This window comes from Nematostella vectensis, chromosome 13 (assembly GCF_932526225.1).
Source record: "Nematostella vectensis chromosome 13, jaNemVect1.1, whole genome shotgun sequence".
Classification (NCBI taxonomy): Eukaryota; Metazoa; Cnidaria; class Anthozoa; order Actiniaria; family Edwardsiidae; genus Nematostella; species Nematostella vectensis.
The window spans coordinates 5,055,130-5,065,862 of NC_064046.1; the positions used below are offsets into that span (position 1 = coordinate 5,055,130).

Sequence of the window (10,733 nt, forward strand, 5' to 3'; positions counted from 1 at the left end):
GACACGATGGTTCTAGCTGAGAGTAAGAAAAGCTCGATCAGCGAGCTGGTCTCTAAGGCTCTGCAAGACGGGCGTATCTCAGACGAAGAGTTTCGGCTAATACTTCAGGAACAAGAGAGATACAACGCGCTCAAGGCCGCTATCAGAGCTCGACACGGCCTCGCACCGCATGATAAAAAAAGCGGGAAAGGGCCCTCCCTGGTGGCACGCGAAAAGATGAAAAAGAGACTGCGAGAAATCCGCGAGGAGTCCAGGAGCGAGGTGTTCGAGTAGAACTCAGGTTTAAATGCCACGCCGGCGGCTTTGAACTCACTGCCGAAAAACGGATATTCCACGCTCCGTAGGTTGGCGGCCCTCCTCGTTTTCGCGGCCCCACCGCCATTTGCCCCAAAAAGTCGTGTACGCGCAAGTCCTTGGGCTTGCACGCGCCCGGCCTACACCCTAATTATTCATGTATGCAGCCCTAATTATTATTCATGCACGCGAAACACCTGCCCCTAATTGATTATTCGTGTTCGCGAAATTTATTTAGCCTACATTAACTTTTGCCGATTGTTTATGTACGTGAAATCGATTTTGCCTTCATTAGCTTTTCCCGATTGTTTATGTACGTGAAACATTATACGCTCGATAATTAGAGACGAGGCTGGGAGGCCCGGAGGCGCGATCGAAGCCTCCCAGGCCGTTTCACTGAAACTACCCAGTCCGGCCCTAATTGATTATTCGTGTACGCGAAATCTATTTTGCCAACATAGGGAGAACCGCCAATTGTTTATGTACGCGGAGCGCGTTTTGCCTACATAGGGAGAACCGCCAATTGTTCATGTACGCGAAACATTATCTGCCTGATGTATAGAGACGAGGCTGGGAGGCCCAGAGGCGCGATCGAAGCTTTCCAGGCCGTTTCACTGAAACTACCCAGTCCGGCCCTAATTGATTATTCGTGTACCCGAAATCTATTTTGCCTACATAGGGAGAACCGCCAATTGTTTATGTACGCGGAGCGCGTTTTGCCTACATAGGGAGAACCGCCAATTGTTTATGTACGCGGAGCGCGTTTTGCCTACATAGGGAGAACCGCCAATTGTTCATGTACGCGAAACATTATCTGCCTGATGTATAGAGACGGGGCTGGGAGGCCCGGAGGGGCGATCCACGCCTCCCACCAGTTCCTCTGAAACCCCCCAGTCCCCCCCGCATGCAGTCAGCATAAAGGTTTTCTACAATTTAGCAGACCATTTTCTCTTTGTATCCAACATAAAGTGACACTTTTGAAGTGACACTCTGTCTCCCATGGCTATCGGGACCTGTTAATTATATTTATTTATTTATTTTGTTACTTTTTTATTTTTTACCTCATATCATACAGGGTGGTGAAGAGTATTTTCGTGATTCGTGATTGACCCTAAATTAAACCCGTGATTCGTGAAAAGCCTAAAAATAAACCCGTGATTCGTGATTGAATACTCTATCGTGATCCGTGATTGAGGTATTTTTACTTTCGTGCCTCGTGATTTCGCATGGCTAAATTCGTGAAACGTGACCGTTGACGCCGACAATAATTAAAACACAAATACATGTAAGAGATTTCCGAATAAACATGGCCTTTGTTTAGATTGTTGACCTCTTGCTGTGCTAGTTTAATATCCGATGTATCAAGTGTCTTAGTTTGTGTGACACTACTCCACCAATACTTGACAGCGCTATTGTTTTATCTTAAGTATGATTGGTTACATAAATCCAGGTCAGTTTTGACGGACTCGTCAAACGCTAACGATAGTCCAGTCATTTTTCGAAGCTTGCATTGTTGCATAAACGTGGCGTATTTACAAAGATCTCGACTTATATCTTGCATCGTGGATGGAGAGTTCTGATCCTAGCGTCAAAGTTATTTTGACTTTCTACTTAACTCAGCAAGAGAAAACAGAGACAAAATCTGCTGTAGTACACAAGGAAAAAATTAATGTCCCCTTGTCGATCGAGAAGCATAAAGTATTTGAAGTATTCAAGAAACATCTGATTTCATTTACAACACTGAAGGAAATTGCCCTTAGTAAAGGTCTCGGGGCAAATCCCGAAGTAACAGTCGCAAGAATACAGAAGGGAGGCGCCTCGATTGGAGTATATAGTATAAGGACGCAGGATTCGTGGGAGCATGAGTTTCCTGCATTATCAATTGGTAATTGTAACTGTACTTGTAATTGTACCGATTGTAACGGTATTTTTCGCGTCATTATTCATACATTTATATGTAAAAGTAAACAATCATGTCATTGTGTCATAGTTTAACTGTGGATCAACCGCAGCGTTGTTCTATTAAACAGATTTGTCGGTTCAACTGCATTGAATGCACTGAATCTCCAAGTGATTGTATATTTAAATCATATATTCATGAGAAAAGCAAAAGTTAAAACCGTGATTCGTGAAAGCTTCTTTTTTAAATTCGTGAAAAATAACTTCGTGATTCGTGATGCCCCCCCCCCCCTCTTCACCACCCTGATCATACTTAAATGTGATTTTTTTTCATGTTTTATGTTTCAAACATATCCAGAATTGGTCTTGTTTTTGATTCTCTGATTGACTAAAAAATAAATAAAAGAAATTACTCATTATATAATATGATAAAATATCCATTTCTTACCTTTTTAATTTTTGGTATCATCTGGTGAATGTAATATATTTTTTTTTTGCTCTGCTTCAGATCAGAAATCTAGAGAGACCAATGGATGTCCCTGATAAAGGACTGGTGTGTGACCTACTGTGGTCCGACCCAGACGAGGATATTACTGGATGGGGAGATAATGATAGGGGCGTTTCCTGGACATTTGGTGGTGATGTGGTGCGAGAGTACCTGGAAAAGTATGGCTTCAGTTTGGTGGTGCGGGCACATCAGGTATACATTCGGGGGAATGGGGTGAAAGAGGGCAGGCACTTTCGGGGCGGGTATTTTGTTTTCTTCTAAGGGAACAGGCCCAAACCCAGGATTTTTCTTGGGGGGGGGGGGGTGCCAAATCCGAAAGAAGTGGACCTAATTTTTCTGGGGGAGGAGGGGGAAAGGGAGTGAGTTTTCTGATAAAAAACCGACCACCCTTTGCAGTATCCCCACGGGATGTTTATTGTTGGAGTTGGCTACAAATACAAGTCTGACTTATGGATTAATGACATACCACAGTAATCTAGCTGCTTTAAAGTTTTGTCTACAAATAGCACGTCTGTTAAGAACCGAAAGTGAACTTTCGGCCATTGTGGCTTTGTCCAGTTTTTTCTTGGAAGCTATGAACTCAAAACCATCCCATTTATTACCTGCAACATGAAAAAAAACTTTTAATACTTTTTATACAAAAATTCTTAATACAGGAGGAGAGAGGGTCACAACCATGACATGATTATCTTTTTTTTGGTAAAACACCAACCTTATTGTCACCAGACATTACCAAGTTGACCAGTTCCACAACTTTTTTAGTGAAATTGATTTTGATGATGTGCAATATTTTAGGTTGTTGAAGATGGATACAGATTTTTCGAGAAAAGAAAGGTGGGCATATTAATGTGATATAAATACCTTCACTACCACCAGTAATTTGTCAAAGAAACCAACTCTCTTTCTCACCCTGTTTTTTAAAGGAGGAGCGTCATTATGTGCTCGGCACATAATGAACGATGCATGAAATGTCGAACTCCACGCTTCGTTCATACTTTGCCGAGCATTTGCGGGCCGCTGTTGCATAGCTTTTCAGGCTAAAAATCGTTGCTTGGCTGTTCTAAATAATCGTGGAAGTGTTTTAAAGCCAGAAACTTGTTATTTAGGCTAAAAATCGAGAAAACTGGAGACAGCCGTGCAGCTAGTTTTTTTCCTCCTTTACCGGAAGCCGTGCAAGTAGACACAGCGATAAATAAACCTTGCACTAAAAGTCTTACCAATGATATTTTTCTTGTCAGCATTGACATTGACACTGAGTACTCGCTTCGATCCAAATTTATGCCTGATTTGACTTTCAATAGTGATCGCTGGACCTCAGCTCGCTTGCTAAACCTGACGAACGACCCCAAATTTCATCCTACTGATTTTTTAATTAGAAAACAATAATCTTTGAAAATATAACGCTAGCTAATAAGAAAAAACATTGTTCGTAACAGGACCTTGGATTTAGCTTTCGGATGGGCAGTAAAACGAATAGAATTTTGAAGATTTATTAACGGCATTTTCCCCCCTTCTCAGAGATCGATCCGGGCTATTCGTTTCGGAAGGCTTGAGAAGGCATGACGCTCCTCCTTAATACACCTATTTCAAGGTTGCACTCTAAGAATATGTGTATTGTAACCCGCAGTGCTTCATGGGTATCAAGTAAATAAGCAAATGAGCGTGATAAAATATAAATACATGTTTCAAAAGCTAAAGAATTCTTCTAATGAACATTCACATGGCTTTCCAATACAAAGATTCGGCCATTTATACGCTACCCATGAACCACCACGGGTTATGACACATGGATTCTTGAGTGCAACCTTTTTTGAAATAGCCCGCCATGGTGTGAAAACTATTATGAAATCCTTTTCAGCTGGTAACACTTTTCAGTGCACCCAACTACTGTGGAGAATTTGACAATGCTGGGGGAGTAATGTCAGTTGGTGAAAATCTCATGTGTTCATTCAGCATACTGAAGGTGAGTTTGTAATACAAAACACTTTGCCCATTTATAGGCATGAATTGCTCCAGCATAAAGTTTATCCTGTTTATACAGGGGGTAAGCTAATAATTTACTCCCTTGGAGGGGAGGGGGGTCATAGCCAGTACTTTGACTGGATAGTTATTTTTAGGGAGCCCCAGCTTTGGTACAAGAAATTGCAACTCTCACTGACAATCATTCTAGAGAGTCAAGGGGAATTCATGCTCTGACTCTCGCATGCACCTCTATATATAAACAATGCTACATGGTCGCTTTAATATATCTGGTATAAAATTAATGTGTTGCGATACTTTGTTTTCACAGCCTCAAAGTCTACAGGTGATATTTGAGGAGGCAGAGGAGAAGCCAAAGAAAAGTGCCAGTATCTTCAACAACAGGATAGCTGTGGCATGACAAAATAATTATTCCTTAACCCCCCCCCCCCCCCCAAGTTTCAAGAAAGGGGAAGCCGGAAACATTGTTCTTCCGTGGATTTCCTTATATGTCTTGTTACTTTTAAGCCGCAAATGTCTGAAAATAGGGGAGGCCGGGCCCCGCTCGGCTCACCCCTAGATCCGCCCCTGGCAATGCCCCCAATCCAAGTATTTGGAGGGCTGTTACTGGTTTCAGCCTGGAGATTTCGCATTATCTTACGCTTTGAAACATATTTTGTACTTTGTGCTGTATTACCGTACCGTCATCACAACAGTCATTACCATTCATGATGTAAAGTAATATTTAATTTCTATTTATGATTTTTCACATTTGAAAGACGGATCGACAAGATGATCTAGTATTATTTAACTTATTTGATATTTATTAATTGAATCATTAATTGTCTATTTAGATTTATAATAAAGAGGTGAAACGATTTTCACGATATGATAATTGTCTTATCTACCCTATTCTTTTTTTTCATTTTCGCGCGAATTTTCTTAGCACATTTCGTGAGTCTTTAGTTTCTTTTTCCAGGGTATATAATTTCGGGATTACGAAGTTACTTCGGGAATACGAAGTTACTTCTTTTCATGTTTTTTTTTTACAAAACATATCAAACTTTTGGTGTTATTCAAACTCGCTCGGCCGCTTTTTTAGAGACTGAGACTAGGAGCTGTGTAACCTGGCAAATTACAAATGGGTTTTCTCTGAGCTATCCAAGATGGCGGACGAAGAGCGATTATTTTTGGAAAACAGGGCTATTTAACCTGAGATTTCTGCTTATAGAAGCGAAAAATACCTATTTTTCTCATCAAATACCCCTGTAGGGGCTAGATCTTTCTTCTGCCAGCCTAACTTGTGGAAAAAAGCCCTCGTAGGTATTTTAATCGACTACGTCCTTGTGTGATCCTGATGCTGAAGAGTACAGAAACACCCGAAGGACGAGAAGCTAAGTATTCCTTTCTAATATTTCCGTTTTTTGTTTGTATAATTTTGGCGCAATTCTTATCTAGATAATCTTCACGGGTTGTTTTTTGGGGATCATCTTGCAGAATCTCGGTAAACTTAGGCGGGAAGAGGTTCAAAAGTTTAGTCGTCTCGTTTGCTTGTTCATGATAGATATCTACTAAAATGATGGTGCAAGGGTATTTGACAAATTTTTCACAAGGTCCTCCATTGAAAAAACAAAGATTGGCTTACATGCTACCTCAAGTCCGTGAAATCGGGCTGTGTGATTCTCGGGACTCGAGAATCGGAGAGCTCGAGAATCAGCTGTCAGAGCTAAAACATCGACTCGCTGATGTTGTCAAAGAGAGAGATGGCATGAGAAAGGAGCTAGGCAAGGAAAAAAAGCCCTTTCTTCAGCCGAGAAAGCCTTTTTGTGACCTTGAGCCAAAAGCTCAATTTCACAAAAAGTCAGAGATTAAAAAATGGCTTGAGAAGCAATTTGAGAAGCTTCCAACAGATTGGAAAGTTGTTGAGGTTTGTTTAGAATTTTTGTACACATGGAAACAACCTAAATTTACCAATTCTGTTATAATGGCATTTGTTTATCATAAAATGTTTCCTTATCTCTAGGTTCAACTTGAAGTTGGTCAGTTTTGCCCTACATTTCAATGTTTCCTTATCTCTAGGTTCAACTTGAAGTTGGTATGGTCAGTTTTGCCCTACATTTCAATGAGAGGGTTGAGCCTGAGGAGATTGACCATAAAAAGATCCAAAGAGCTCTCAAGGTAGGTATTATAGAAGTACATGTACAGTACTGTAGGTTTCTTATTTTTTCTATATTTAGATTATTTTTATAATCTCAGGCCAAAGATGATGGTGATGTTTCTGACTCAGCATACCATGAGCTAAAGATGGTAGCTGGGTCCAGCTTGCCATCACTGTATGGGATACAGAAAGAGAGAAAAGCTCAAAATGCAATCATTCCTATTACAGAATTTGAAGGGGTTAGTCTGTTGATAGTCTTAATTCTGATTTGCTTTGTGCACAGCACATTTTGCATCCTTTAAAACAAGCAAATACTGTACAAACCCAATAATTCATTAAACAAAGTTTCTCCTTTCAGAATGCAAAAGGATGTTCAAGATCCATCAAGGACATTCTAAGTTATAGTTCAGATGTCATTGGAAATGCAGGGGGCAATGTTATAACCCTTCGGTTTTCTGGTGATGGTAGAAAAACCACCAAAAAACTCGGGAGTGTTATGACAACCTTCTGCTTTCCAGCAGAAAACTCTGTTAAAAGAAGCCCAGAAAGGGAATACTGTATATCTATATATGATGGTGAGTTGGTTGCAGCTAATTTATTGCAGCTGTAAGCGAGAACAAATCTTCCTAATGATATAGTCAACTAAAGCCATATATCTGTGAACACTTTTTATTATAGGCAAGGAGTCATATGACATCCTAAAGGCGACCTTGAGAGGGGTTTTTGATGAGATGAAGGCCCTAGGGAGAACTGGCATTCTTGTTAATGGCCTTGAATACACTATTGATTGGTAGGTTTCATTTTTTTTGCAACCAATAATCTTATGATCTGGCATTAAACAGGACATATGTAACTTTTATCCCTTTTTTAAGGGTGATGTGTGCTGACTGGAAGTTCATGGCGTGTATTCTCGGAATTAATAGTCCCTGTGCCTTGTACTTCTGCATTTGGTGCGAATGCAGCAAAAGGATGATCAGAGACTTTTCTAGTAAGTTTTTTAATTTTGTTACTTATATAATGAATGTTATGTAATGAATTAAATGATTTTTGTTTTTATGAATTATTCCATTGTCAGCTATATTATAAATAACTAGATAAATTTGATAAAAATTTCAGTCCCACAATGGCCCATAACCAGAACCTTAAACCAGTGCCGTGCACGTGTTGGGTGTCCAAATGCCAAGGGAGTTCAATGTTTACCTCTCGTGGACATTGAATTTACCAAGGTCATACCCGACACCCTGCACCTCAAATTGAGGATCATGGGAAAACTTCTCAACCAGGTAAAATTATGCTTATTTAACAAATTCAAATCTCCATTGAGCCATTTTTTAAAAAAGTTCCTGGTATATATTAAACTTCTAGGTTGCTTGCTGGGCTATAGAGCAGAATGTTAAAAAAGCCATGGAAGAAGCAATAGAAGCTTTGGGTAAATAAAAATTTCATGTATAGGGTAAATGGGTATAGGGGATGTCTTATGGTGATTATCATTTTGTTTTCTTGCCATATTGTATTTGCAGGTGTGAGGTTTTGTTTCTATGATGTCCAGGATGACAGTGGCAAAACCACAACCAAGTGGAGCTCTTTGGATTGTAAGTAAATAACTGACTAATAGAAAAGACTGTTATAATAACTGAAACTAATATGAAATTACTATAAAGTTTCGTTATTTATTTTCTTTGAATCCTCTTTTCCTTATAAAGGTGATGATTTGGAAACTATCATTAGGGGGCTTGATATCCATGCCTTCCTAGGAGACATGGAGAACAAGTCCATCACCAGCCTTGACTGTCTGACCAAAGCCCAGCTAGTGGAGGAATGTAGGAAGTTCCATCTGAGGTCGACAGGCACCAAGGACTTCCTACGTGCCACACTCAAGGATCATCTTGACCGCAACAACATAGTGTTTGAGGTATGATTTTTATTTTCATTATAAAAAAGACCAGCACACCCAGGATACTACTGTGTATAAAGCTAATTTAACAATTGCTTTGTGTTTTGTAGCCATCGTCCACTCCCACTTGTGAGAAAACAGTTCTTAGCATATCAGAGCTGACACAAGTGTGGAAAAGTTTGATGGTCCTCACTGATGCTCTTGGGGCAAATCCTGGAGATGAAGCATATCTTCGAGCAGATGCTTTTCAAGAAAAGGCCCGCCAATGGGGAACCAAATTTAGAAAAGCCACGTTTGATGAGGTAATTCTACATCCCTGTGGTTAGTTGAACTGGCAGGACACAAGCCTCATTTGATCATATGTCACTGAAAAAATAAAATCAGTAGATATATTATTTTAATTGTGCTTTCTTTTATCTCTCCACAGGATGTAATTCCATATATACATGGTAAGATTAAAATGAGATTCCTTAATTGACTTGGGATCTCCGAGACCAAGTAATTTTATGCATTTTTTTCTCTACAGTTCTTGTTTATCATGTCCCCCAATTTTTGGAGATTCATGGCACGATCCACCAGTTCAATTGCCAGACAGTGGAAAAGAAAAACCACATGCAGAACAAGACATTCCACAGGGGTAGCCAGAAAGGGGGGAAAAATAGCAACTACACTGTACAGGTAATTCCAAGTGAAAAAAACGTCATGTTATCTAGACTAATCGCTTGCTACAACTGTGTATTTTTATCTCTATAGATCATGGAGAGGGAAAACAGAAAACTGTTCAGTAGGGAAAATAATTTGGAAAGGGTCAAGAGAAAATATCAAAAGCAGTGAAGACAAAGAAAAAATGTATTTATTTATTTATTATATTTTTGGTGCTATTTATTACTGTTGTAAATATCACTATTTATAACTTGTATAACTATTTGTACCCACATTATTATATAAAGGCATTAAAACCATCAAAACAATCTGTATCATTCCCTGGATCTAAATTCCCCCTCTTTATTTTCGACTGGAAATACAGTGAAATCGGTTGAAACAGATGTCAACAATTAGTTTATATAGAGAGATTTTAACTTACCGAGCCATAGTTGTGAAGCATATTCCGTCTACGCCGTACGAAGCTGATCTCCAAAAAGCTCAGCGGGGGATACTTGCGCTCTAGCGGTCGACACATACTAGGCCTTTCTTCCTCTGACCCATATTCAGAGATGTAAGTACAACGGGGGCACGAACTATGATCATAATTAATCCTTAGCTCGTATCCTCATGATATCCACATCTTCGAAGATGAGTCAACTTCACATATTGTACTCGAATCTGGCAGTTGCCGAGCCATAAACTCCGTACCAATAACGGTGCCAAACTCGACAGCAGTGCACGGGAACCGAATATTACGGGTCCCTGAAAAATCCAGCTTTCGTGAGGTAGCAAAAGAAAATGTCCCTTTACCAAACAAAGCGGAAAAACCCCCCTTTGAAAGTGGGACTTTCACTTGTACTCTCCGAATGAGTCCCGTGTCATTCTCGGGTGTACGAAATTGGAGCTCATCGAACAGTGCATGTCGAATCAGCCACAATTCCTTATCCTCGGAGCAAAGAATGGGAAGCTTTTCTCTTGCTACCTCACTACTGTCGGGGTTCCCAGCATTCACGGCTAAATAGCATGACAACTGCGGATTCAATGAAAGAGAAACCGTAGAATTATATCTATCGCTGTAGCCTTTCCATTTCACAAAGGCATAGTCTCCCTCAACGTTTAAAACTCTCTCTATCTCCCAGACTTTTTCTTCTTCCTCTTTCTCTTCTTTCACGTACGTATCAACTGAGGAATGGTCTAAATATTTGACCAAGCGATCCGGTTTCTTTATAATTCTTCCACTACGAGTCTTTAGAGAATCAGTGTTTGCCGCCATGTTTGTTGGAGAAGCGCGAAAGGGGAAACTCCAGTACTTCTAAATATGGGCATATATGACCATATAAGGCACAGCGAACGAAGGACACTATCCGTGGGGAATA

At 40.1% G+C, this 10,733-nt stretch overlaps 2 protein-coding genes across 4 annotated transcripts; both read left to right on the forward strand.

Annotated features, from left to right (window-relative positions):
- The first annotated feature begins 2,079 nt into the window (after positions 1 to 2,079).
- Positions 2,080 to 5,547, forward strand: LOC125559015 (serine/threonine-protein phosphatase PP1-alpha-like). Its single transcript, XM_048720734.1, has 5 exons — positions 2,080 to 2,179; positions 2,702 to 2,893; positions 3,497 to 3,535; positions 4,560 to 4,664; positions 4,992 to 5,547. The coding sequence occupies exons 1-5, from the start codon at positions 2,156 to 2,158 to the stop codon at positions 5,079 to 5,081; spliced, it is 450 nt and encodes a 149-aa protein (XP_048576691.1). The 5' UTR covers positions 2,080 to 2,155; the 3' UTR covers positions 5,082 to 5,547.
- A 171-nt stretch (positions 5,548 to 5,718) lies between these two features.
- On the forward strand, positions 5,719 to 10,421 carry LOC5516021. Of its 3 annotated transcripts, none has more exons than XM_048720735.1 (13): positions 5,721 to 6,838; positions 6,917 to 7,057; positions 7,177 to 7,393; positions 7,497 to 7,608; positions 7,691 to 7,806; positions 7,935 to 8,101; positions 8,184 to 8,247; positions 8,339 to 8,410; positions 8,522 to 8,730; positions 8,823 to 9,014; positions 9,140 to 9,161; positions 9,239 to 9,390; positions 10,229 to 10,421. In XM_048720735.1, the coding sequence occupies exons 1-13, from the start codon at positions 6,758 to 6,760 to the stop codon at positions 10,373 to 10,375; spliced, it is 1,692 nt and encodes a 563-aa protein (XP_048576692.1). In that variant the 5' UTR covers positions 5,721 to 6,757; the 3' UTR covers positions 10,376 to 10,421. The 3 variants fall into 3 exon arrangements, with proteins under 3 accessions (XP_048576695.1, XP_048576692.1, XP_048576694.1); XM_048720737.1 differs by lacking the exon at positions 10,229 to 10,421 and adding an exon at positions 9,466 to 9,683 and having other exon boundaries at positions 5,725 to 6,838; XM_048720738.1 differs by lacking the exon at positions 6,917 to 7,057 and having other exon boundaries at positions 5,719 to 6,838.
- The last annotated feature ends 312 nt before the right edge of the window (positions 10,422 to 10,733 follow it).

Coding starts and splice junctions, on each gene's coding strand:
- LOC125559015 (XM_048720734.1), top strand. CDS start 2,156: ATGAGTTTCCTGCATTATCAATTG. Junction 3,536..4,559: donor GATTTTTCGAGAAAAGAAAG/GTGGGCATATTA, acceptor AATCCTTTTCAG/CTGGTAACACTTTTCAGTGC. Junction 4,665..4,991: donor GTTCATTCAGCATACTGAAG/GTGAGTTTGTAA, acceptor TTGTTTTCACAG/CCTCAAAGTCTACAGGTGAT.
- LOC5516021 (XM_048720735.1), top strand. CDS start 6,758: ATGGTCAGTTTTGCCCTACATTTCAATGAGAGGGTTGAGCCTGAGGAG. Junction 7,609..7,690: donor CTTGAATACACTATTGATTG/GTAGGTTTCATT, acceptor CCCTTTTTTAAG/GGTGATGTGTGCTGACTGGA. Junction 9,162..9,238: donor TGTAATTCCATATATACATG/GTAAGATTAAAA, acceptor TTTTCTCTACAG/TTCTTGTTTATCATGTCCCC.